This window comes from Neopelma chrysocephalum, unplaced genomic scaffold (assembly GCF_003984885.1).
Source record: "Neopelma chrysocephalum unplaced genomic scaffold, ASM398488v2 Primary Assembly neopelma1_24, whole genome shotgun sequence".
Taxonomy (NCBI): Eukaryota; Metazoa; Chordata; class Aves; order Passeriformes; family Pipridae; genus Neopelma; species Neopelma chrysocephalum.
Window position 1 is genome coordinate 46582820 of NW_020897693.1, and position 27225 is coordinate 46610044.

Below are 27225 nucleotides of genomic sequence, written 5' to 3' on the forward strand. Positions count from 1 at the left end.
ATCCATTAGTGTAGGAAACTAAAATAGAATAAGGTATGACTTTGTTCTCGAGGTGATTGATCACTGACTCAGGTGTAACTAAATGCACTCTCTTTTCAGCTGCAACACCGATTACCTGTGAGCTGCTGAACAAACAAGTCAAAGTGAGCCCTGACATGGCTATCTTCATCACCATGAATCCTGGCTATGCAGGCAGATCTAATCTGCCTGACAATTTGAAGAAGTTGTTCCGCAGCTTGGCAATGACAAAACCAGACCGTCAGTTGATTGCCCAGGTCATGTTGTACTCCCAAGGCTTCCGTACAGCTGAAGTGCTTGCCAATAAGATAGTACCATTCTTCAAGTGAGTAACAAGTTTGGCTCCAGTCAATAACAATAGAGCTTATTTGTTCAGAGCTATAATATTCTTTGCAACTTACTAAGCACATTGTGGAGCAATCATTTCAAGTAAACAATGACATTTACTGAGTGTTGTGTTGGTTCTTATTGGCAATCAAATTGTATTTTGTCTCTCTTACTTCTTAGGCTTTGTGATGAACAGCTGTCCTCCCAAAGTCACTATGACTTCGGCTTGAGAGCACTGAAGAGTGTGCTGGTTAGTGCAGGTAATGTGAAGAGGGAGAGGATTCAGAAGATAAAGCGGGAGAAGGAAGAGCGTGGTGAAGTTGTGGATGAGGGAGAAATCGCTGAGAACTTACCAGAGCAAGAGGTAATGTGTGTGCAAAATCTTTACTTCTGTGATAGAGGATGCACCTACAGTGTTAGTTGCTAAAGGTGGTGATTTGATAGCTTAGAAGCACCAAGTTAAACATAGCTTAGGAGTCTCTGAATCAAAATGAAAAACTTGTTCATATGAGGTGGTGCATCCATAACACTTATTGGTGCTCAGTTCCTCAGCAGTTAATAACAATAGGATAGTAAAGAGACATAAGAAACGAGAGTTGTATAAACTGAAAATCAGTAGGAAATCATTGTGTAGTTCCAAAGTTGGAACCCCATCAAATGGTTGTTTTTGCTAAGACCACCCTGGTCCGGTACTTTATCAGTAAAGTATTTAGTGAAGTATTCCTTGTCAAACACATCTGATAAAGTGAACTTAATAAAAAAATCTTAAATGAAATGTGACTCACTCTCTGCAGATCCTGATCCAAAGTGTATGTGAAACTATGGTACCAAAACTGGTTGCAGAAGACATCCCATTACTGTTCAGTCTCCTTTCTGATGTATTCCCTGGAGTACAGTATCATCGTGGAGAGATGACAGCCTTGCGAGAGGAGCTTAAGAAAGTGTGTCAGGAAATGTACCTTACCTATGGTGATGGAGAAGAAGTTGGTGGCATGTGGGTTGAAAAGGTAAAATCTAAAACTCATATATGGAATTGAAATTTATGTATAAGACTAAGCTTTTTTTTTAATTATGAAAGGTGGAAAATGTTCTATTTGTCTTAAGCGAGCAATACACAGAAGCTTATATTGGCTACTGAAGTTAAGACTTCATTGGTACCTCATTTTTTCTGTCACAGGTTCTTCAGCTGTATCAGATTACACAGATAAATCATGGGTTGATGATGGTTGGTCCCTCTGGAAGTGGAAAGAGCATGGCTTGGAGAGTACTTCTGAAGGCCCTTGAACGGCTGGAGGGTGTGGAAGGTGTTGCTCACATTATAGATCCAAAAGCAATCAGCAAAGATCACCTCTATGGTACTTTGGATCCAAACACCAGAGAATGGACAGATGGCTTGTTTACACATGTCCTGAGAAAGTGAGTCTGTAACAGCATAAATGCAAACTGGCCAGTACATTTGTGCCAAGGATAATTTGGCCTTACTGAGTCGTAGTTCTCTACTGCAGTAAATATTTCCTTTAATACAGGATCATAGACAATGTGAGAGGTGAACTACAGAAACGTCAATGGATCATCTTCGATGGTGATGTAGACCCTGAGTGGGTTGAGAACTTGAACTCTGTTTTGGATGACAACAAACTTCTGACTCTGCCAAACGGTGAACGTCTCAGCCTCCCACCAAATGTAATGTAACTTCGTTTACACCATGTTTGTGTGCTGGCCATAAGCTTGTTGCTTTAGTTTATTATGTACTAGTGCTGTCCCTCTTTCTCATCACAAACAGAGTAATACTGAGCTTGGGTTGTGGTTTGCTGGAGTTAGGAGTTTTTTTGGAAACAAGCATTTCACTTTATGCTTACTCTGACCCTGTAAGACAAACTTCGTGGGTTATATAAGTCTGTGGTAACACTCAATAATGATGAACTTAGCATAGCGTAATAGAATGCTGCTGTTGATTATCCAGACTCTAGATGCAAATCAGCTTATTTTGAAAGGTCTCTGTTTTTTGAGGGAGAGGGTTTTTGGTTTGTTCTGCTGATGGTTGGTTGATTTTACTTCAAACTCTTGTTTTAAATTTCTGGTTTTCAGGTGCGTATCATGTTTGAGGTACAGGATCTGAAATATGCCACTTTGGCTACCGTGTCAAGGTGTGGTATGGTCTGGTTCAGTGAGGATGTTCTCAGTACAGACATGATATTCAACAACTTCCTGGCCAGACTAAGAAGCATTCCTCTGGATGAAGGTGAGGAGGAAGCCCAGCGAAGGCGAAAGGGCAAAGAAGATGAAGGAGAAGAAGCAGCATCGCCAATGTTGCAGGTATAACTTAGATTACATTATGGGATACAGTAGTAAAAACACTTGTATTACAGGTAGTACAGTGTAGTTAGAATTTAGGAAAGCCTATCATAGAAAAGCTGACTTCCTCTTCACTTTTTTTTTTTTTAAAGGAATATTGAAATATGAAACACTTCAAACCTTAAACTAAATAATTTCCTGCTGCCTGGTAATCAAATCAGAAGCAAATTCCTTAAGCAGTGTTTGTCTCCCCCAACAGATTCAGAGAGATGCTGCAACAATAATGCAGCCGTATTTCACATCTAACGGCCTGGTAACCAAAGCACTGGAACACGCTTTCAAGTTGGAGCACATCATGGATCTCACCCGCCTGCGCTGTCTGGGGTCTCTGTTCTCCATGTTGCACCAAGCGTGCCGCAACGTCGCCCAGTACAATGCCAACCACCCAGACTTCCCAATGCAGATAGATCAGCTGGAGCGCTACATCCAGGTAAATACAATCAGATGTTTGGTGGCTGCTGTGTTTGCCCAGATTTGAGTTATTCATAAAGTTTTGTCCCATTACTCTAAAACCAATAGTTGCTTTTGCTGCTTCTTACAGAGGTACCTGGTCTATGCGATACTGTGGTCTCTTTCTGGAGACAGCCGTTTGAAAATGAGAGCAGAGCTGGGAGAATACATTAGGAGAATCACCACTGTGCCACTGCCAACTGCACCCAACATACCCATAATTGACTATGAGGTAACCCTTATATGTGGTAGTGTTGCTCTTTCATGTTCTTAAAAGCTTCCTTTAGATTTTGGAGATGAAACTGGAAAATAATCTGCTAGACTGTCTTAAACTTTACAGTTTCACAGTTCAGCAAACAAGCTGCTTGTTTAAATAAACACACAAAATTGAATGCCACAGACCATCCTGTCATTTAGAAAAAATGTTTTGACTAAGGTTGAGCTAGATTCCTGCTGTCAATTGTCTAATCACGTTTTTGTGCTCCTAGGTGTCCATTACAGGTGAATGGGTGCCGTGGCAATCCAAGGTTCCTCAAATTGAAGTTGAAACACACAAGGTTGCAGCTCCTGATGTTGTAGTACCAACCCTAGATACGGTTCGCCATGAAGCGTTGCTGTATACTTGGCTGGCAGAACACAAACCTCTGGTGCTCTGTGGCCCACCAGGTTCTGGAAAGACCATGACCCTCTTCAGTGCTCTGAGAGCTCTGCCTGACATGGAGGTACACAAGGGACTGTGTGTGTCTGTGTACACATGCGTGTGTGTGAATTACAGGGTAGTAACAAGTCTCTAAGTTCTTAAAGATTAAAGCAGTCTTGATTCAGCATGGAAGTTGTTTGCTAGGCCAGAATTCAGTGGTAGCTTCACCTCAGTCAGTTATGTGTATGCAATAGCAAAGAATAAAAATTATGTTGAGAGTATCAATTTCTCTTAAAACTAAGAACTGCTTTCTTCCTTTGCCTCTTCAGTAATACAGGAGCATTCCTACATTCAGTACTTAAAAACCTGTGGTAGTGTTTAGGAATAGCTCTCATCCTTCAGTGTATCTAGGTGGAGTAACAGTTACATGAGGCTGTGATGTTCAAAGTACAAGATTGGACAGGAAGCAATACTGCATAATAAATGGAAAACCTGCAGTGGGAATAAGCAATATACAGGCAATAACCTGTAATATGGATGGTATATGTACTTCCATTGTGGAAAGCCAAACATACCTGTTTTCAGGACTTTTGATATGCTCTCTTTCAGGTCTTAGTGTATTTTAACTATTTTTTTTTCACTGTTCTCTTTCTAAGGTGGTTGGACTCAACTTTTCTAGTGCTACCACTCCAGAACTGCTCTTGAAAACTTTTGATCACTACTGTGAGTACAGGCGTACCCCTAATGGAGTGGTGCTGGCTCCTGTGCAGTTAGGAAAGTGGCTGGTGCTGTTCTGTGATGAAATCAATTTGCCAGATATGGATAAATATGGCACACAGAGAGTCATATCCTTCATTAGACAGGTTTGTTTTTCTTTGTAGTCAATGTATCAGAGCAGTGATGTTTAGGGAACTACAATGTTCCACTGATTTGATTTGATTTTTGTTTTTTTTCCAGATGGTGGAACATGGAGGATTCTATCGTACATCTGACCAGACATGGGTGAAACTGGAGAGAATTCAGTTTGTTGGTGCATGTAATCCACCTACTGATCCTGGAAGAAAGCCCCTCTCACATAGGTAATGTGTCTAGTAAACCCTATGTAGCAACAGAATAGGGGTCAGAACTGAAGCATTGACTATGTAATCTGTTCTTAATACACTTGTCTAACAACAGCTGTGCTGAAATTGTGTTCCTTGCTTTTGCACTAGCTGCTAGTTGGTTCTTACCATGACAGCCAAACAGTGGACTCACTGTTAGGCTGTTGAATCACCTGTCTGAACACTGTGGATACTTCAGAATGGAGTTATTAAGGAGCAATCAAACCAACTGCAGTTACTGCTGATGATTTTGAATCAAGCAGTTATTTAATTTTGGCAAAAGATAATGAAGAGAGTACAGACTGTCATTTTCTGTACTGTGTAATATGCTAATTTTTCAGATTTCTACGACATGTTCCTGTGGTTTATGTGGACTATCCTGGACCAGCTTCACTTACTCAGATTTATGGAACATTCAATCGTGCAATGCTAAGGCTGATCCCATCACTTCGCACATATGCAGAACCTCTCACTGCTGCTATGGTAGAATTCTACACAATGTCTCAGGTAACTTGTTAAATACAACCCCAAACTCCAATTAGAACTCTTCTTTTTATGCTGAATCTTTTAACATGCAGTGTTCGCCTTTCATATGGACAATATGTGTAAAAGAGCTCAACTAATTACTTGAGTTCTGGCAAAAATGACTGAGTTACACTAGCAAAGTAATATCTTGCAATGCCAAGGCCTGTAAAGAATATGGTGCAACTTTGAGATAAAGTAACTAATTAAGTTTAAATTTTTAGGAGAGATTCACTCAAGACACACAGCCACACTACATCTACTCACCTCGTGAAATGACTCGATGGGTGAGAGGTATATTTGAAGCATTAAGACCGCTAGAAACCTTACCAGTTGAAGGCCTGATCAGGATTTGGGCCCATGAAGCCTTACGACTCTTCCAAGACAGGTAAAATAGACATGAGATGGGGAGGTGAAACCAAAAAAAGTTGAAAATTAATTTTCCCCACTCCTTGCCAACTTTCGTTAGAAAATGAAAATATTACCCTTCACTCTAGCTTGACTCTCTTGGGAGTAGTATCTGCAGAACAAAAATATACTTTATTCATAGTGCTGACATGTGATGTGATTATATCCTCCCATTATAGAGGATTTGTACTCACTGACTTTCCTTTGTCCAGACTTGTTGAAGATGAGGAGAGGCGTTGGACTGATGAGAACATTGATATGGTTGCCCTGAAACACTTCCCCAACATTGACAAAGAAAAGGCTATGAGCAGACCTATCTTATACAGCAACTGGCTGTCAAAGGCAAGTGAAAATTTTTAAGAATTAAACCCCAAAATTTAAAAAGTTGGATGCAAGTGAGTGGTGCAGCTCTTATGACTATAATTAAATCATAATCGGTGACCATAATTTTGTTAAATTGATCTTCAAGAAATTTTTGCTATGATTATCTGAAGTGAACTCTACCACAAATTTAATAGCTGTTATGCCAGGGATGCTATTCTAAGAGCTACCACAGCATGTGAAGGCAGTATGAAATAATATTTCTCAAGAATAGTGTAACACTACCAGGTAGTTGCTGACAGTTATTGCTTATGGAACCTCATGAGTAAAAAAGTGACCCTTAAGCAATACTGATTACACATTTTATGGTGGACTTTTTCTTGCAATCTGCAGTGTTCCAGCTGGGCAAGCTGTACAAATCCTGCTGGGTTGAGGTAAAAGTCCACATAGTTGGCTACCCACCTCTGACCAATAGTAAGTGACTAGGAAAGGCTGTTTAATATAAATTGGGGAAGTGAGGGAAGGGAGGGAGTAAGTCTGTAGTAGTACTTGCCAATCTCTTTGGTAACTGGCAGCACAGGTTCAGCCTATGGTAGATTCAGTAGATACAGTGTTTAAACCCCATGCAGCTACCTGTGGCACTCTAGGCTGTGGACATGTTCCTGTGTGAGTTAAAGGAGTACAGTATTCTTAAGTTTTTATAGAGGATTGCTGCTTTAAGTATTCTAGTAGTTCTGCTTTTTTTACTCATAAATTTATCTCTAAGCAAATTCCCTTAACCTTAATTTCCATTGACTGGTTCTTCTAGGATTATATTCCAGTGGATCAAGAAGAATTAAGAGACTATGTGAAAGCTAGGCTTAAAGTCTTTTATGAAGAAGAACTTGATGTACCACTTGTTCTGTTCAATGAAGTCTTGGATCATGTGTTAAGAATTGACCGGTAAGTTTAGGTTTCCATTGCTGCTTATGTAAGTAGTATTTAGAGTTTAAAACAGAGTAGCCTGAGTACAGAGTAAGAATGGAGCATGATCTCAATGTTGTCTATAGAAAATAAACTGCCAGCCTCCAGATAGCAGGATCGTATTTGGAAAGGTGTGTCAGTTTTGGTACTAAGTTTAGGTGTTCTAGAAAAAGCTTTTTTAAGTTGCTAACACCAATCACACTTGGTTATGTTGTTTTTCAGAATTTTCCGTCAGCCACAGGGCCACTTGCTGCTTATTGGAGTCAGTGGAGCAGGGAAAACAACCCTCTCAAGATTTGTTGCCTGGATGAACGGTTTAAGTGTCTACCAAATTAAGGTTGGTTGCTAGCTTAACTTTTAAAAACCTGTTAGTCAAAACTCACCCTTAAATATTGACCTCCAAAAAGCCCATTAAAAGCTAAACCAAAATGTTAATGACCAATGCTAAATCTTACCAGGTCCACAGAAAATATACAGGTGAAGATTTTGATGAAGACCTTAGGACAGTATTGAGACGTTCTGGCTGTAAAAATGAAAAAATAGCTTTTATCATGGATGAGTCAAATGTATTGGATTCTGGATTCCTGGAAAGAATGAACACTCTCCTAGCCAATGGAGAGGTAAGAAGATTTTAAGTAAATATTTTAAGCACCTTTCTACAACCACAGGCTACAGCAAAACTATCTTTTGAATTAGGTTCCTGGTCTCTTTGAAGGAGATGAATATGCCACCCTCATGACTCAGTGTAAAGAAGGAGCACAGAAAGAAGGTTTAATGTTAGATTCACATGAGGAACTCTACAAATGGTTCACCAGCCAAGTTATTCGCAATCTCCATGTTGTGTTCACTATGAATCCATCTTCTGAGGGCCTGAAGGACAGGGCAGCTACCTCTCCTGCGCTCTTCAACAGGTAATTGCTGCATATTCCAACATGTTGTACAAGTACTGCTGAAACAGTACTTTTGGGGAAGTCTTCACAAATGCTTTGTATTTCAGATGCGTCTTGAACTGGTTTGGAGACTGGTCAACTGAGGCACTGTACCAAGTTGGCAAAGAGTTCACAAGCAAAATGGATCTTGAGAAACCAAATTATATTGTGCCCGATTACATGCCAGTTGTGTATGATAAGCTGCCACAGCCACCATCGCACAGAGAGGCCATTGTTAACAGTTGTGTGTTTGTTCACCAGACTCTTCATCAGGTATGTTATTATTATACTGCCTAACTTATACTTATCTCTAGGTCACAGCATCATGCACCAGTTTCCTAGAAAGTATGATCTTCGGCATCCATATAGATTTAAACCCGATGCCCAATGCATACTCTGCAACTTTTTGTTCCCTAAAGGCTAATGCTCGGCTGGCAAAACGAGGAGGCAGAACCATGGCAATCACACCACGCCACTATTTAGACTTCATCAACCATTATGCCAACTTGTTCAATGAGAAGCGAAGTGAACTGGAAGAACAGCAAATGCATTTGAATGTTGGTCTTAGAAAAATCAAGGAAACAGTTGATCAGGTACATATCTTTAAAACTTTGCCCTCTATAAGACTGGAGTGATAAAATAGATCTCAATGCTTGATATGAGTGCTCTCTTCCATCTTACAATCCATCTCAGGTGGAAGAACTGCGGCGTGACCTAAGAATAAAGAGTCAGGAACTGGAAGTGAAAAATGCAGCAGCCAATGACAAGTTGAAAAAGATGGTGAAAGATCAACAGGAAGCTGAGAAGAAGAAGGTAAAAAGTTTTGTTAAATCTCTGTGCAAAGCAACTGTTTTATTTACAAAACAGAGCCTGCAGAGCAAGTACTGAAAGAAGTTCAACTTCTAAAAAGCGGCATTTTATCTGTGAAATTTCCTTCTAGGTTATGAGCCAAGAGATTCAGGAACAGCTGCACAAGCAGCAGGAGGTCATTGCAGACAAGCAGATGAGTGTGAAAGAAGATCTTGACAAGGTGGAGCCTGCTGTCATTGAAGCTCAGAATGGTATGGTAGCACCTTGAGAGATCACACTGTGGGCTTGGATCTAAAACTGGTCTATGGGAATGTGTTTTGTTGTAATCTGGGTTGGTCCTAACAAAAAAGTAGGCTCTAGCAAGGGGCTGAACAGTGTTGAAGAAATTCCTTCTTTTAAATTCACAGTCTTTCAGCTGTGATTTTTTTTGTGCTGTGTATAGTTCTGATCTGATACTTGATGCTCCTTTTATGGCTTGTGGCTTAGTTTCTGGCAGACCAGTTCTAGAAAGACCACTGCTGCCTTGCTGCTGCACAGACAGTATTCATTAAACTGGGTAGACAAATCACTGGTTTGAGTGAATGGTTTTTGGGCAGCAGAATAAGTTGCCTGTGACCATTTGGCAAGTTGACATTTATGGAAGTGTATCTTGTAATAGTAGTTTGGATGTTATCCAGTAATATCTTTTTCTCTAATAACCTCATATTCTTGTTGAGAATCTTGAAGCAATTTTACAAATCCAGGGTACCCTTAACTGTTTGTTTTCTTCCCAATCAACATTCTTTGTCTTTCTGGCACTGGTTAGCTGTGAAGTCCATCAAGAAGCAGCACCTGGTCGAGGTCCGTTCCATGGCTAATCCACCTGCAGCAGTTAAGTTAGCACTGGAGTCCATCTGCCTACTGTTAGGTGAAAGTACCACTGACTGGAAACAAATACGTTCCATCATCATGAGAGAGAACTTCATTCCAACCATTGTTAACTTCTCTGCTGAGGAAATCAGGTAAAGTGCAAGTGTGAGTTAGTTGTGTGAAGAAATTTTTTACGAAGAACAGACGGTCTTAACTGAACTTTCCTCTGTGTAATTGCTTTGGTAGTACTTGAATTCTTTTGGCACCAACATATTCCTGCCTGTTGTAAACGTGCAGGCGGTACAGGAGACAGACTGCTGAAGCCAAGGTGTAACAGGCAAACTGGGACAAAAGAGCTGCTGTCGAGTAATTTCAAGGCATGGTTGCAAAGGAGTGTGTTGGTGTCCAAAGCCACATTGTCAGTTGAAAGTGGTTTTGCAGCAATAACAGATGAGGTTGCTGAGGGCTTCATCCAGCTAAGGAGGTCCATTTCCTAGCTGGCTCTGAACATGAGAAGAATGTCAAACTAGACATCAGAATTCCCTTCCAACTCCAAATTTTTCTGAGTGGAGTTAAGCAATCTGTGACTGACTAATCTTAAAAGTATTGCTAAATGCCTTATATCACCCATAAACTGTAATTTCTGAAACAACATGTTGAACTAATTAAAACATTCCAGCTACCAGACAGCAAAACTCCCAGGAAATATTCATTGTCAGCTATGGAAGGCAGGCCAGATAAAGGGATACTGAATGCCTGCGTGCTGACATACAGTGTATTCATGCTATCTGTAAAAACTTTTCCCTTGCAGTGATGCCATCCGGGAGAGGATGAAGAAAAACTACCTGTCAAATCCAAGTTACAATTATGAAATTGTAAACAGAGCATCACTGGCTTGTGGACCTATGGTGAAATGGGCAATTGCACAGGTAAAGTCAGTTTGAGGAAGCGAAGGCAAGATGAAAAGAGTGAGCCTGAAGGCATATAACAATGTCTAAAGGTGCTGAATTTATTTGCCTTTATTCAACCAAGTATTGCAAGCTATTTTGCTTCAAAGAAATGGGTAAATGGTTCAGATGAATGCTGATAGGATCTATAGTGCTGTGACAGAGAACTGACCAGTTATGATACAGCTTCTGCACTGAAAAACTTTAGGTCTACAGTGAACAGTAGTGGATGCTTTCTGTATCATTCTACAGGACAATACAGCTCCCCACTGGAAAATGCAATGCAATCCCCTTAAATAGAGACTGCATTTGTCTTGCCTCAAAGTGGCGCCTGCTCGCAGGCAGCTCTGCCAAGATCTTTTAGGCAGACTTCTAAATATTTGACTAATTTCCTGAAGGAATAGGCTTTGGCAAAGATGCCCCCATAGTGAGATATCCAAGAATGGTTTTACTTGCCTGTTGGTGTTCCATACAGCAAAACGCTTGGCTCGTTAAAACTGTGCCTGCTTGGAATGGCATGATGTGGAGAGACTGTATTTAGCTTGAATCTTGCAGATAGGCCCTGTCCTAATTTTCCTGCAAGATCACACAGACATTGTGTGATACACCTCCCAGACATAGTGAATATTCTGAGTTGGAAGGGACCATCGAGGATTTTTGAGGCCAACTCTTATGTGAATGGCCAGTGTGGGGATTGAACCCACAGCCTTGGTGTTATTAACACCATGCTCTAACCAACTTGTTCTGTGGCTTAGCTATACTCATTTCATTGCTAAGAAAGGCAGATTAGGACAGTACTGGCATGGACACCCAGTTGAGTATTTATGTAAAACAGTGCTGTGCACTTCTTAATGTGGTCTGAACCTTTTGGATGACTTCATGTAAATCTACAGAGCAGGAGAAGGATCTTGCAAAGAGCAATTACATGTCTGTGCTGGGTTTAAGCTAGAGTCCTAGGGATTGATGTGTGATACTAAGTTTATTTTAAGTAGTTAATTCTTACAGGGGTCAGAAGTACATAAACTTGAAAAGACACAATTGATAGTATATACTTGAATTCTGTGGTTCTTGTTAGCACATGTCATTTTAGAAAGTGTAAAGGGTTTGTTTATTTATTGTTTGCAGCTGAACTATGCTGATATGTTGAAAAGAGTGGAACCTCTACGCAATGAACTGCAGAAGCTGGAGGATGATGCCAAAGACAACCAACAGAAAGCAAATGAAGTGGAACAGATGATTCGTGATCTTGAGGCCAGTATTGCCCGTTACAAAGAAGAATATGCAGTACTGATTTCGGAAGCTCAAGCCATTAAGGCAGACTTGGCTGCTGTGGAAGCAAAAGTAAGACATTTATGTATCAGTAATTTTTTATTTTTTAATCTCTGACAGCCCGAGATTAAAGTTCTTCAAACTTTTAAGTGGACTTCAGTTGTTTCACCTGTGCAGTTCATTTGAACTGTTTCATCTCTGGATGTCATGAGGCTTCTTAAGCTACTGAAACCTGGCTAGAATTAGAAATAACAACACATGTTGCTACTTGGTTAACAAGACAGTTCACATAAGGCTTAAAATACATAGAAAGCCTTCTAGGGGAGTGAATTTCTCGCTCTACTTGATCTAGTCATTAGTATGTCACCACTATGCTAGTACTCAGCACTTCTAAGTTAATCAAGGCAACAGTTAAAATCAACATAATAAATTAACCCTGAAGTGATTCTGCACAAATTTAATCTCATTCTGAGCTTTTAAATTTAACTTAGGCCTTGAGCCAATATTTAGGTCTTCTAAGAGACTTATAATATGACAGCTCATCATCTAAAGAGTCTACTTCACCACTTATTTCTAGGTAAACCGTAGCACAGCTCTTCTGAAGAGTCTCTCTGCTGAACGTGAAAGATGGGAGAAGACAAGTGAAACTTTCAAAAACCAGATGTCCACGATTGCAGGAGACTGTTTACTTTCAGGAGCTTTTATTGCCTATGCTGGCTACTTCGATCAGCAGATGCGTCAGAATCTGTTCACTACGTGGTCTCACCATTTGCAGCAGGCAAATATCCAGGTAAAGATGCAGTCATGATAAGTTAACCATAAATAGATTTACTGCAGCAGCTAAAGAAGCTTTAACATTGCTAGGTAAAGGATGGAGCTGTTGGAAAAGAACACTTTTTAGAGCTGTATTTATTTAAAATGTCTTCACCACCTAGTTGGAGAATCTCTAGTTAAATATTAACTGTGTTTCCTTCTTGCAGTTCCGTACAGACATTGCAAGGACAGAGTACCTTTCCAACGCCGATGAGCGGCTTCGCTGGCAAGCAAGTTCTCTACCTGCAGATGACCTGTGCACTGAGAATGCCATCATGCTCAAGCGGTTTAATAGGTATTTAATTCTAAGATGTAGAATTCTTAAACAATATTCTCACAGCAGGCAGGGTTTGCGCCTATTGCATCACAGTAACTCTTTCACAGCACTGTTTCACTCTTGTGGGAACCTCTAATGTTTGTAAAAGCTTCTCAACCATGTGTAAACGTAAAAACTCTTGTTCACGTTTGCTTCCCTTATTTTAACAGCTAAGCATAACAAAAAAGTTGGCTTCAACTGTGGCTGTTTCTTTGCCCAAATAACAGACTTACCTTTCAAAACTCTGAAGTCATTCCCAAATTATTTCTTCAATTAACAAGGGTTTAGAGTTGAGACTAATAATGTAGCATGAATTTATAAAATGCTTAGATATTGTCTGCAGTCAAAACCTGAATAATGAAAGTGTTTTATTACTAACTTCAGGTATCCATTGATCATCGATCCCTCTGGGCAAGCTACAGAGTTTATCATGAATGAATATAAAGACCGTAAGATAACTCGTACTAGTTTCTTGGATGATGCTTTCAGGAAGAACTTGGAAAGTGCCTTGAGATTTGGTAACCCACTTCTAGTTCAGGTTAGTTACATGATCATGTAGAAACTATCTAAATTCTTGAATTATGCGCTGTGTACTAGAAAAGTTTGCATTTGTTCTTTTAGTGACATGCAAGCAACTTTATTTTCAACTATAATTTGCCAAGTAAACTAGTGATATGTGAGGTGTTAGTCCTGAGAAGAACATTGGTGAGCTAGAAAATCAAAAGAAGGCATTTCCTTTTCCACCATTTCAAGATCAAATGCTTTTATTTTGAAATGATCTTTCTTTACTTCCAATCTGTAAAATGACTTGCAACCTTTGTTTTCATGTGCTATCTCTAGTAATAGATAATAGCAAATAATATGGCTAGTTATCTAGGGTTAAATTACTCTGAGTATGAGAGAGAAGTTTCAGTAATACAAAAAATAGGTAACTGCAGGTATAGTTGACTTTCACTTGAGATGGGTATGTTTTTTGCTTCTCAGTATGGAAATGGGAAAATGGGGTTAGCTCACAGATCAGTAACTGTTGCTTGTGTTGCTTAGGATAGGGCTTGTAATACATTAGAGCTAACACAATTACAGCCATCAGTAATACTACCCTTCTGAGGTTATGCATGGGAACTGCCTAAACTTTGAGCCTGTGTAGCTCAACTACAAATCTAAAGTGGAAATACCTTCTGAATGTGATCTGTATTCCTAACCAACTGCCAATTGATTGATTACCAGACCTTTAAGCTCCAGTTCAGTTGGGAGTTTTTGCTTGAGACACTTGCAAGGAACAGTCTCTTAACACATTTCCGCTTTTAGGACGTGGAGAGCTACGATCCAGTTCTGAATCCTGTTCTGAACCGTGAAGTCCGAAGAACTGGAGGCAGAGTTCTCATTACTCTAGGAGACCAAGATATTGATTTGTCACCATCCTTCGTCATCTTCCTCTCCACCAGAGATCCAACAGTAAGTAAAACAAAAGCTGTCCTGTTTGTAGAAATGGTGTTTCAGAAAGCTGAGAAAGTTTTTCATGTTTCCTGTGACAGGTCGAATTCCCACCAGACCTCTGCTCTCGCGTTACATTTGTGAACTTCACAGTAACTCGCAGCAGCTTACAGAGCCAGTGTTTGAATGAAGTCCTGAAAGCTGAAAGACCAGATGTTGATGAAAAACGTTCTGACCTCCTCAAGCTTCAGGGTATGTTTACCAAAATAAACTCCTCCTGTTCTAAAAGACTACATTGGTTTTACTGTAGCTGTAGAAATACACAGTAAAATGTCTTCATACTCTGACTTCTCAAGATGTCCAAAGCCAAAGTACACACAGTTCAAATAATTCTTAAAAACTAATATATCTATACAATGTGACCTATTTTTCCTTCTAATTAAGGTGAATTTCAGCTGCGCTTGCGTCAGTTGGAAAAATCCCTACTGCAAGCACTTAATGAAGTGAAGGGACGTATCCTGGATGATGACACCATCATTACTACTCTTGAGAACCTGAAGAAGGAAGCAGCAGAGGTCACCAGAAAAGTGGAAGAGACTGACATTGTCATGCAAGAAGTGGAGACAGTTTCTCAGCAGTACTTGCCTCTTTCTACAGCATGCAGCAGTATCTACTTTACTATGGAGTCACTGAAACAGGTAGGATGAGTTATTCTTCCTGCTAGAAGCTTCATGTATTTACTGTTCAAAGCTAAATAGGCACTGCCTGATTCCAGCACGGCTGCCATATTGCAGTTTGTTTGGCATATGCCAATGTCTATCAAACAGCAGGACTCAAGAGAGAAAAACTGAACCCTTTTGTCTTTCAGATACATTTCCTGTACCAATACTCCCTCCAGTTTTTCTTGGACATCTATCACAATGTCTTGTATGAGAACCCAAATCTGAAGGGAATTACAGACCATACTCATCGTCTCTCAATCATCACAAAGGATCTCTTCCAGGTTCAGTTTTTTAACTAATAAATGTAATTCTTTAATCATTTTTGAAGAGCCAAGAGTTCATGGCCTCTGTACTAACTTCCCTGTTTTGTTGGTAGGTGGCATTCAATAGAGTGGCACGTGGCATGCTGCATCAGGATCATATAACATTTGCCATGTTGTTGGCCCGGATCAAACTGAAAGGCACCATTGGGTAAACATTTATATTCTCATTTCACTTTAGTTGACAGAGGGAGGGCTGTCTTGAAGGCATCTAGCTGAAGTCTTCTTTTCCCTTAACATTAGGGAGCCTACATATGATGCAGAATTCCAGCACTTCTTGAGAGGGAAGGAGATTGTACTAAACACTGCATCTCTCCCCAAAATCAATGGTTTGACTGTAGAGCAAACAGAAGCAATGATGAGGTTGAGCTGCCTTCCTGCATTTAAGGACCTTGTTTCGAAAGTTCAAGCAGATGAGGTAAGTGTTGGCTAGGGCTTGTTTCTGCACTGAACTATCTTGTCAGGCTTTTTAGGTGTCTGCTTGAAGAGCTTCATGCTCACAAGTAAGCTCTCCTAGGATGGGAATGGGGCAGCCTTACAGATAACTAGTTGTAGTTGTTGTGGAAATGAATATTCTTATTTCCTTGTGAATCCAGCTGTGAAACTTGTTGTAAATACCATTGTTCACATGGACTTGGAAGTGGCTTCACCATTCATCTGGCTTTGTGGTTGACCAGCTTTGGTTCCTATGGTAGCAGGAAGTGTGATACCGCATGTCTTTTCCTGCATCACTATTGTGTGATAATTGTGCAGGAGAGGGGAGCAGCCCCAGCCATACATAACTTCATTATGGTGGGCTTTGGGACATGAATTTGGATTGTGCTCAGCTGCTGAACACTTTGCTTATTCTCATGACTGAAGTGTTGTAAAGAATACATCTTTGTTCTGACTGTGAAACTGTCAGGTTCCAAATTATGTCCATATCTTAAATAGTACCTGCTTGATTTGCCCTGCCTAGTTTTTATACTAGAAGTCAAATTTTCTTTACTATGTCTAATTTTTATCAAACTCTTCAGCCTGGGGTAAAATAACGTACAGCTTGGGCTTGAGCTTATTAGAGATCTGTAGAATTGTGGTGCTGGAGGCAATGCAGCAATAGGGCATATCAGGGAAACAATTTGGCACATCTAAAGAAAGTGTAATAGACAAAGTATAATTTGAGTTTTACATGTGGATTTTTGTTATGAAAATCAGTAGAACTTGGAGAAATTCATTGAAATAAGTCAAGAACTTATTAAATGTGCTGGTCAAATTGCAGTCTTGCTCAAAGAAACATTCAAACCATTTATGTGTGAAACTCAAACCATCCATATTTAGAAGCCTGGGAAAAGACCAAACTGTGTGCTGAGTGTTAGACAATATTTGGGGCTAAGTTTTATGATTGACTCAATTTCATTAATAGTGTTCCTGTTTAACAGCATTAGCCCTGTTTTATTTCTCAAGACTTACTCATAGATAGAAGCTCAAATGCTTCTTCTGGTACTCAATATAAATTTTTATTATGATCTAAATTTTAGATGGATGATAAGATACAACCATTAATTGGAAAATTTTAAAGATCTGTTTGCAAATCCAAAGCCAGTGGAGTTTGGACAAGTTGAACCCTACCCTGGCAATCTTTGTTTCCTACTAACAGTTTAAATGTAACTGAACACTTTTGCAGTACATTAAATTCTAAATACTAAGGCTGACATTGAACATCTCTGTTGCACCATGAACAGGACCTGCACCTTGCAGCAGGTTTCTGATGCCTCGAAACTTCACTTCAGGTTTTTTGCATTTTTTTCAATACAGCAGTTCTGTATCTGGCTGGATAGCAGTTCCCCTGAGCAGACTGTACCATACCTTTGGACAGAAGAAAAACCTGCAAGTAAGTGAAGTTGCACTATTGTCCACACCAGTCGTACTGTACTGATCTTAGTAGAGTTACTGTGGTTTTAAAAGCAATTCTAAAGTAGAACTTAAGTTTGGACCTTAATGGTTAGGGAAATCATAAAGTTGGGATTGTGTAAGAACCTAAAGTCTGGTGGGTTTGGGTTGTTTTGGGGTTTGGGTTTTTTGGGGAGGTTAATTTGTGTTTGGTTTTGTTGGGTTTTTTTAAACCATTTTGTAAGCCATAGTTACTACACTTGGTTCCTGTACCTTAACCTGTGATCTGATCTTCCACTGAGGAATCGTAATTCTACAATCTCATTAGATTACGTAATAGTTTGGATTAACCTTAGTCATTGCAAAACTGGAGGCAGCTCAGGACTTTAAAAAGCTCCAGGACAAAGTTTTTCTGAGGACAGGGCTGGTCTACTAGAATGTTTCCTCCTGCAGTTGTATCTTAAACCTGAAGTCTTAGCTCTTGCTACATTAGTTGTTGGTGCTAATTTGTTAAGAATTAGAACTTGAGGGTAACTGTTGCCCTTCAGTTCTTCTCCAGACTGAAAGGTAACTTTAGGAATTATTTGCTGTCTGTATCATTTTGTGCTCATGCCTGTAGGCAGCTTCCTAAATTAAGGATCTAAGCTTGTATTTACTAGCTACCATGCAGCTGCTAGACCATTAACTGAAGCAACTCTAGGTTGTCTACCCTATGCATGCTAGACAAGTGCACAGTACTATATAAGTCTAGCTCAACAGCAGATTATTGTATGAGTGAGAAGGTGTGAAGAGATCTCTTGTCCTTAGAAATTAAAATCACTCATGGCAATACTTCTAGCCGGTAGATTTTGCAAACCAGTAGCATTTCAGTAGAATCCAAATGCATCTTGTCCAAGTGGGCTTGTGAAGGGCTCAGAACATGAGCAGTTGAGCAGGCAGTTAAAGGGTTGCAGAGGACAAACCAGCTGAAGCTGGTGAGTTTCTTTTGACTGTGAAGTTGAAGATGGAATGTGGGCATTCTGTTAAAAAGTTGCAACAGATCTTTCAAATGGATAATTAACTTTCTAAATATGTAATCTTGAAAACAAAATGGAGAATTAAAGAGAGGAGGGTGGTGAGAATGGTTTTCTTACCTGTCCATCCATTGCTGTCTCCTCTTTCCAGCTCCTATTGGACAGGCCATTCATCGCTTGCTTCTGATCCAGGCCTTCCGTCCAGATCGTTTGCTGGCCATGGCACATACCTTTGTTTCAACAAATCTTGGAGAGTCTTTCATGTCCATTATGGAGCAGCCTTTAGATCTGACACAAATCGTAGATACAGAGGTAACCTCCTTGTTCTTGAAAGGCTAAAATCCTAAGGCAGTGCTTAGTGCCACCTTGCATGAGTTCCATAGTGAGTAAATCTGTCCAACCAAACATTTCTTTACTTACCCCTCTCCCCATGGTATGAGGAGTGGATTGTTTTTCTATTTGTTAATATAAAACTAAGAGTGACATGATATCTTTAGCTGGGCAGAGGGAAGAAACACTGAGCTTTACTGCATTCCCATATTTATCTAATGACTGATTCGTATCCTTTTAAACTTCCTGGACCACAGGTGAAACCAAATACCCCTGTGCTGATGTGTTCAGTGCCTGGTTACGATGCCAGTGGTCATGTTGAAGACCTTGCAGCTGAGCAGAACACACAGATAACTTCTATTGCTATTGGTAAGAACATACCTTATTTCATCATCTAAGTATAAATGAAATTGTTAGCAGTAAGAGCTTTAGCAACCCTTCTGTCTTTTAGGTTCTGCTGAAGGGTTTAACCAGGCAGATAAAGCAATAAACACAGCAGTGAAATCTGGAAGGTAAGTTCTGTTTCATTTTCAGCTAGGAAACTGCCTAGTAGAAAGGTAAACAGGGGGGAAAGTAGTCTACTGGCTAAATAGATAAAATCCTGTCTAAAAATAACAAGACCATCTTTTGAACTGAAACTTGTAATAACAAGCACAGCTGTTCACAACTTCTGTTTAAATATTTTCAAGAAAAGTAAGTTGTATTTGCAAAACAAGAAAGTTAACATATTTACAGTACATAGTAACTGATTCTATGTAGAAAACAGGTTTAAAAGAGGTAGGAAAATCTATAGCATTGGTATCTTGTTCTGTTACTTGTAGTTATTACAGCAAGGATCTATGAGCTGTACACTAAAAAGCACTTTTCCTGTTTCAAAAATTCACAGATGGGTAATGCTGAAGAATGTTCACCTGGCTCCTGGCTGGCTCATGCAACTAGAAAAGAAGCTACATTCCCTACAACCCCATGCTTGCTTCAGACTCTTCCTTACCATGGAGATTAATCCAAAGGTAACATTGATTTAAAATTTGATTCTCTGGGGGAGTAACTAGCTTTCAGAGCCAAGAGTGCTACCCAGGGAAGGGTTTCTTATTACTGCCTTTCTGCAGTAAGGAAAAGGAAAATACATGCCTGTTAGGGGAGTTACTAGCCTTGGTTTTTGATAACTTAATTGTAGCTGAAAATGTCATACCCTCCCTTTTGCTGCTTCCTCTACCCCTCCCAAAAGAAAGGCAAGAATTCGTGTGCTCACAACAAGGTTTTGAAGTTAATGCAAATTATGCTGTTAGATTTAATTCAGTGAAGGCTAAAACAAGTGGATTTGAGCTTATTGATCTTTTCTAGGTACCAGTGAATTTGTTACGTGCTGGCCGAATCTTTGTGTTTGAACCTCCTCCCGGTGTGAAGGCAAACATGCTGAGGACCTTCAGCAGCATTCCAGTTTCTAGGATGTGCAAGGTAAGGTTGCAGTTTGTGTCAATGAAACTAAGAGGAAGAATGTGTTCAGTAAAATATGACCTTAGATGATAAAAACTCAGCTTCTCAGATGTACCTAGGATGTTCTTCTCTCCTCACAGAAGTAAACTAGTAGTTGCTTCTTCTGTTGGTAGAATGTATAAGGTTTTGGTAGCAATCTAGCATTAAATCTGATATTTTCTAGCCTTTTAGCAGACTTTGATTTTTACCAGTTCACTTGAGTAACAGCTTGGTTTTGTTTGGGTTTTTTTTCCTCTCCACTTCCTAGTCTCCAAATGAGCGTGCTCGTTTGTATTTCCTCCTGGCCTGGTTCCATGCCATTATCCAAGAGCGCCTGCGCTATGCTCCATTGGGTTGGTCCAAGAAGTATGAGTTTGGAGAGTCTGACCTGAGATCTGCCTGTGACACAGTGGATACATGGTTGGATGATACAGCAAAGGCAAGTAGTGTTTTGTCCTTGGGTACAGGTAAAAAATTAGATTTTCAGAGAAACAGTCTGTTCTGGAAACATTTAGGAAGTTGAATGAGTAGGCACAGATAATCAGATGGCAATTTAATTTAGGTCTTGAATTTGATTCCTCAGTCAGAGGAGATGTGAAAACTGTTGTTTGCTGCTAATTATAGGGTCGTCAAAACATTTCACCTGATAAAATCCCCTGGTCTGCATTGAAGACACTGATGGCACAGTCCATCTATGGAGGTCGTATTGATAATGAATTTGATCAACGTTTGTTGAACACTTTCTTGGAACGTCTGTTCACTACTCTGAGTTTTGATAGTGAATTCAAACTGGCCTGCAAAGTTGATGGACACAAAGATATTCAGATGCCAGATGGAATCAGGTATCAATTTTTCCTTATCCTGATCTCTCTGTACAACTTTTCTTTTTTTTTTAAGTTAAAAACTTGCACACAAAGAAAAGCAAAAAACCAAACACCTTACTATATTTCCAGGCTGTGTAAACATCTGTCTCAGGCAAAGAATTACCTTGGCATTGTAATAGAGGAAACTTTCTAATGAATATTAAAACTCTTGACTTGCAGGCGTGAGGAGTTTGTCCAGTGGGTTGAGATGCTGCCAGATACACAAACGCCATCGTGGCTGGGCCTGCCAAATAATGCAGAGAAAGTTCTTCTTACCACACAAGGTAAAAACCAGAACTTTAATGATGTCTTTCACAGGCCACCATTGTAACTAAAAAGCAGAAGAGAAATACAAATACTAAAGAGTCGATAGCTTTCCCCTCCTCCCTCAACATAGTTGGTTTAACCTTCTGCGAGGTAAGACACTTGAGTAGTCCAAAAAGTGACCAGAAGCTTGTGAACCAAAAAACCAGTTACATTTAGCCTTCCAGATGGCAAGCTCCCATCTTAATTCTGGGAAGCTTTGTTGTCAGCTCTGGAGCCACCTACAGCTGGGCACTTCTGAATCTTAGGTCTAGACTAGGGATGAGGAAAAGTCATGACCTCATGGATTAGTAGGATGTTTTCAAGTTGATTCCACTGCTTCTCTGACTAACAGCATATTTCCTATTTTAGGCATAGATATGATCAGTAAAATGCTGAAAATGCAGATGCTAGAGGACGAGGATGATCTAGCTTATGCAGAAACAGAGAAGAAGACAAGAACTGATTCTACGTCAGATGGGCGCCCAGCCTGGATGAGAACACTGCATACCACAGCCTCTAACTGGCTTCACCTTATCCCACAAACTCTAAACCATCTGAAGAGGACTGTGGAAAACATTAAAGTAAGAACTAAATTTTATCTAATGTGGGCATATGTAAAGCACAGGTTCAGGTGCATGGTGAAATGCAAGTACCAATTAAACTGTTCAGGGATCAATGGAACCTGTATCAGTGCTGATTCTAAGTGCCATACCTGTATAATGCTCCCCTGGGTTCCTTGATATGCTCCTGAAAGCTGGTTTATATCTTTTGGGTATTATTTGAAGAAATGCAATGGCAAACTGTCTAGTAAGGGTACCAATTCTGAAGCTTCTCTGTGATCAGGTAGCAAGAAACAAGTGCTTGTGGCACACTGACTGCTGCTTGTGATAGTGTCTTTACAGCCAGTGCACGTTAATGGCTGCTAAAATGTGGTGCTGGTCAGTGAGGGGAGATGGGGCAGCAGCTTCTGCTAACTCAGAATGGAAATTGCATGGGCTGGAAACTTTTGAGATCTGTATAGTGGTATCCTAAACTCTAGCTTAGGAATAAGCTCCATAGTTAAATGTGTGCATGATTGTCTAACTGCTTCCAAGGACTTACTCTGGGATAGTTGGCAAGAACCTTTTGTTGCTGATTTAAAAGAATCCATAGTATTGGAAGAAGCTGCAGCAGGCAATCTGCATTAATTGTTCAACTATGAATTCTGCTTTCTCGCTTCTCTGAGGGAGAGGAGATTGTTGGGTGTAAAACAGTTTCTGCACTTACTTTCTGCACCACACACTGCATCTTCCATGTTTAATGCTTTTAGTCACAGTGTCACTGCTCAGTCCACCCGGGATTTGGAGGTTGCTTTGATCTGCAACTTAACTTTCAATGTTTTGACCATCAGGATCCTTTGTTCCGATTCTTTGAGAGAGAGGTGAAAATGGGAGCTAAGCTGCTCCAGGATGTTCGTCAGGACCTTGCAGATGTGGTTCAAGTGTGTGAAGGAAAAAAGAAACAAACCAACTACTTGCGCACACTGATAAATGAACTGGTGAAAGGTATGGCCCTTCAAATCACCACTTCCCAGGGCTCTCTTTGCCTCTTGCACTCCGTAAGAGGCTTTTGTGGTCAGCAGCTTATAAAAAAACAAAAAATGGCAGAAATATCTGGATAGGCTTTACAGTTTGACACAAGCAATACTTCTGTGTCAAGCATAAAATTCCAGTTGTTTTCGTTTGAAATTTCAAGTTGAGGTGTCTAATATTAGTCTTTTTTTGTATGGTTTTTATTAGCAGCTTAATTTCTAAGCTGAAATCTTCATAAATTCTCTCAATGTCTGAATTGTGACAGAACAAAGTTACTTATACCGCATAGTGAGTAATATTGCTCCTAATTCAAGTTCTCTGAATTTCTGTTTCAAGATTTTATATAAATGTGGAATTTTCACAGATATCCTGCTTGTAATAATGCATGAAGATTTGCTGTCTGCTTTGTACAAAAGCATTTCCTAAAACACAGATATTTGACCTCTTCAGTTTTTTCTAAAGAACCCAAATCTTCATGCAGACTTAGAGATCAGCTATGTCCTGCAGTACATAGCTGTGTGTTACTGCAGCTGCTGCTCTTGAAGGGTGTCTGAAGCTGGATGGCATTTTAAATACAGAGTACTCCTGGATGCCATTTGCTTTGTAATCTTTGAAAGTGCTTTCACTTACTGAGGGGTCTTTTAAGGTAGAGATTGATATCCCTGTCCAAGTCTGATTGGTTATTGGGAGAAAACATGAAGTGTCAATATAGTGTAATTTCAACCTGCGTACGAACAAAACTTAATTCTAATCACGTTTTTGTAGGTATTTTGCCTCGTAGCTGGTCTCATTACACAGTGCCAGCTGGTATGACTGTTATCCAGTGGGTGTCCGACTTCAGTGAGCGCATTAAACAGCTGCAGAACATTTCCCAGGCAGCTGCATCTGGTGGAGCAAAAGAACTGAAGGTACCTTGTGCTGACTTATAGGGGTTGGTGGTGGAACTGGATAACTCCTTCATGGAGTTTTTGCATCAGGACTTCTAAATAGTTCCTCAGACAGTGACTTTGAGTCAATATTCTCTGAAATGTGCCTGTAAATACTGTTGAGTCTCTCCTGGTCTCAGCATGGTGAGGTTTAGCAGACTAACCGTGCTAACTGAGCCTTAGTATTGTAGAAAACAAAGCCTTAGAGCAAAAGGCATCTCAGCAGTTACACAGTGTTCCAGTAGCAGCAGGAACATTTTAATGTAAATAGATTGCTGAAGTAGTATTTATTAGTCATTAATTAATACTGCACCTGAAATATTTTTTCTCCAATTTCCAACCCCCCTAAATAGAACATCCACGTGTGCCTTGGTGGCCTGTTTGTACCAGAGGCATATATTACTGCTACAAGACAATATGTTGCCCAAGCAAACAGTTGGTCCCTTGAAGAACTCTGTCTTGAGGTCAATGTTACAACTACCCAGAACGCAGTCCTGGATGCCTGCAGCTTTGGAGTCACAGGTAAACTCATCAGAAAGAAGGGGACCTTGACCTAAAATGTTTTCAGAAACTTCTGGTATTAAATGGGCTATGTCAAATGAAAAAGAGCCTATCACTGCAAATGTTAATACACACTTTCTAAAGTTGTTTAAAGATTAGTTTTATATTAGTTATTGGGGAAGTACTTACAATGCTAATAAATCTCAAGGCTCAGGTCAGTATATATTTAACTGGTATTGCATAGTATATCACCTACAACCTCTTCATTTTGCAGGACAAAATACTTCTCATTTAGTGGACTTAGCCCTTAAATGATACACAAGGAGGTGGTCTTTGGATGTATGAAAGCTCTTAGAACTCTAAACTGTATTTCACTTTACAGGCCTGAAGCTTCAGGGAGCCACATGCAGCAACAACAAGCTGTCACTTTCGAATGCTATTTCAACTGTGCTACCCATTACACAGCTTCGCTGGATCAAGCAGACAAATGCTGATAAAAAGGCAAATGTTGTAAGTATTGTTAAAAATATTTAGATACATACCTAGGAATTTTTTTCCTGAAGCTTTATGGATACTTGTACTAGGCTAGCAGCAAACAGACCTAGTGTTGACTAGGTCTTTCCTTTGTATCTATTGGTAAGGAGGAGAGGCATCCAGAAACTAACACTATTCACGTCAAAACGTGAACTTATACCTATAAAGGCATTGTGAGTTTATTAGGTCTTGGGGTTTTCCCTCATATTTTGAGTACTGAGTTATCTGAGCATGAATTCCCATCTTGTAACTACCTTATAGTGTTACAGAAACATCTTGCACACTTCAGCTGTCTTACACAACTCTTCTATGTTCATGTTTTTCCCCAGGTTACTTTACCAGTTTATCTGAACTTCACTCGTGCTGATCTGATTTTCACTGTTGACTTTGAAATAGCCACCAAGGAAGATCCACGCAGCTTCTACGAACGTGGTGTTGCAGTTCTCTGCACTGAGTGAACAAATTTGTTTTAACTGATTAATGCTGTAGTAATTGTCAGTCTTCTATATAGTGTTCACTTGTACTTTTGTAACCTGGGTAGATTGTCAGATGGATTTATATCAAGTTGGCTAGAAAGAAAGGGGGGCGATGCATTGGAAAGCAGATAGGCTAGAGAGATTTCTTTGAAGGAAAATTGGATGAGATTTTTAGATGGTTATTGGTATATGTGATATTTGATGGATTGTGTTATACTAAATAAAACATATAGCAAAACTCTTTGTTTCTGGAACTATATTCTTACAGTGATGTTTTTAGTCAGGAAAATCTGTACCTGTTATTTTTTCAGAGAATAACAAGTTCCTGTTCAAGCTAACCTCCAGTAACAGAACCCTTGGAACGTAAGTCTTTAGTGCAGTAAGACACAAAGTATGACATTATCTGCTGTGATAATTCATGCCATTGCATTAATTACTTACAATGTGCTGGGTCTTGAAGTAACTTGCCAAGATGATCAAGAAGCTGGAGCATCCTAAACAAAACTTTCTTGTCCTGTTGACCACAGAGCTTCCTCTTTCTAAAGCTGTTTTTATGGTCAAATAAGCCCTCAGATTCGTGTCTCATTAAGCCCAGGAGGATGATATTAAATGCTTACAGAAGGACTTACAGTATTATTTCAGACTCTCACATGTGACCAAACTGTTACTAAATTAGGAGACCTGAGAGTTCCTGCTAATTGCTTGGGTTGATGTAATGGTTTGGGCATTCACTTACTTTTTCTGATCCTAAATTCATTGGCTAAGCATTTCTACCCTTCTGACCATCCTCTCAGAACAACTGTCCCCCCACTGACAGTGACTAATATCAGGTGTGCAAAGATGCATATGAAGAATGCAGGTGCACAGCTTTCCAGTCTCAAAATAGGGGAGCCCCTTCCTTCAGTAATTTCTCCAATACAAGCAGTGACTTTCTGAACCTGCATCAACTCTAATATTTTTTCTGTGATAAGTGATTCTACAGCACAGGCCTGTGCTGGGAGCAAAAATTACCTCTGCCTGCCTCATGTACTTGTTTTGGTCAATACCTGCTAGTTACTTAAACAGAGTTCTGCTGTCTGCCTGCTTCCCACTGTTTTGCATAGTTAATCACCATAGCTTGAACTGTCCTGACTGGTTTTGTTACCTTATAAAGAATGAATCCAAACTAGTGCACCATGTAATCTTTGTCTGTGCCTATAGTTGTGAGGAAGAGAAATGGGAACTACATCCATCATCATCCAACACAAGTTTTACCCATAATGTCTTTGTTTTGTTAAACCTCTATGAGATGCTTTCCATTACAGCAGCAGAATATTAGTATCTGGAATTGTATCACTGCCTCCAGGATAATTTCTAATACATTGTACAGGAAGGAAGCAGACCTCCTCCTGCTGGCAGTGTGCTCTGGACACCAGCTGCTGTATGAAGTGTTAGCTTAAACCTTTATAAGATCCGGTTGTTGGCAGCTCAGCTGAATGTGCCTCTTTCCGCACCTGCTTTTTGTGAGTAGCTCAGCACCTGGGCTGTGGTACCAGCTTAGAGCTACTATCAAACTCTTCCTACCTATTAGGAAATACTCATGAGGTGATCAAGAGTGTCTCAGACATGCTTGAAGTAGCTAGAGCTTCCCAAACTCTTCAGCTCTTTTATGTTACCTTTTGCATTAGTCCTGAATTAACAAAAGGTACAATTTCAGTTCAGAATTTAATCCACAGTTGGATTCTCATACTGAATAAGCAGATTACAAATATACTGTCCCATGTGGCTTGTCTTTCAAATTGCTTCCCTCCTGATCCTGTAATCTTTTTTCCTAGTGGGTTATTTATTTCAGCATGATTTAAATGAAA

General features: G+C 39.9%; 1 protein-coding gene across 1 annotated transcript in view; it reads left to right on the forward strand.

The window, feature by feature from the left end:
* The window catches only part of DYNC1H1 (dynein cytoplasmic 1 heavy chain 1), a 45108-nt gene extending 19489 nt beyond the window's left edge, over positions 1-25619 (forward strand). Inside the window, 49 exon segments of the mRNA XM_027673988.1 lie at positions 100-343; positions 526-709; positions 1140-1352; positions 1523-1761; positions 1872-2028; positions 2434-2661; positions 2900-3130; positions 3242-3382; positions 3639-3872; positions 4447-4653; positions 4748-4869; positions 5232-5397; positions 5637-5800; positions 6033-6162; positions 6950-7083; positions 7327-7441; positions 7563-7724; positions 7801-8015; positions 8102-8306; positions 8453-8626; positions 8727-8846; positions 8974-9094; positions 9649-9844; positions 10504-10621; positions 11765-11980; positions 12486-12698; positions 12889-13016; positions 13422-13575; positions 14346-14492; positions 14573-14723; positions 14916-15169; positions 15340-15474; positions 15570-15664; positions 15757-15931; positions 17308-17383; positions 18547-18707; positions 18983-19094; positions 19177-19237; positions 19612-19735; positions 20070-20183; positions 20470-20640; positions 20826-21043; positions 21245-21348; positions 21740-21951; positions 22761-22914; positions 23707-23849; positions 24221-24389; positions 24751-24878; positions 25232-25619. Coding sequence (XP_027529789.1) covers positions 100-343; positions 526-709; positions 1140-1352; positions 1523-1761; positions 1872-2028; positions 2434-2661; positions 2900-3130; positions 3242-3382; positions 3639-3872; positions 4447-4653; positions 4748-4869; positions 5232-5397; positions 5637-5800; positions 6033-6162; positions 6950-7083; positions 7327-7441; positions 7563-7724; positions 7801-8015; positions 8102-8306; positions 8453-8626; positions 8727-8846; positions 8974-9094; positions 9649-9844; positions 10504-10621; positions 11765-11980; positions 12486-12698; positions 12889-13016; positions 13422-13575; positions 14346-14492; positions 14573-14723; positions 14916-15169; positions 15340-15474; positions 15570-15664; positions 15757-15931; positions 17308-17383; positions 18547-18707; positions 18983-19094; positions 19177-19237; positions 19612-19735; positions 20070-20183; positions 20470-20640; positions 20826-21043; positions 21245-21348; positions 21740-21951; positions 22761-22914; positions 23707-23849; positions 24221-24389; positions 24751-24878; positions 25232-25360 — 7964 coding nt within the window. The 3' untranslated portion in view covers positions 25361-25619.
* The last annotated feature ends 1606 nt before the right edge of the window (positions 25620-27225 follow it).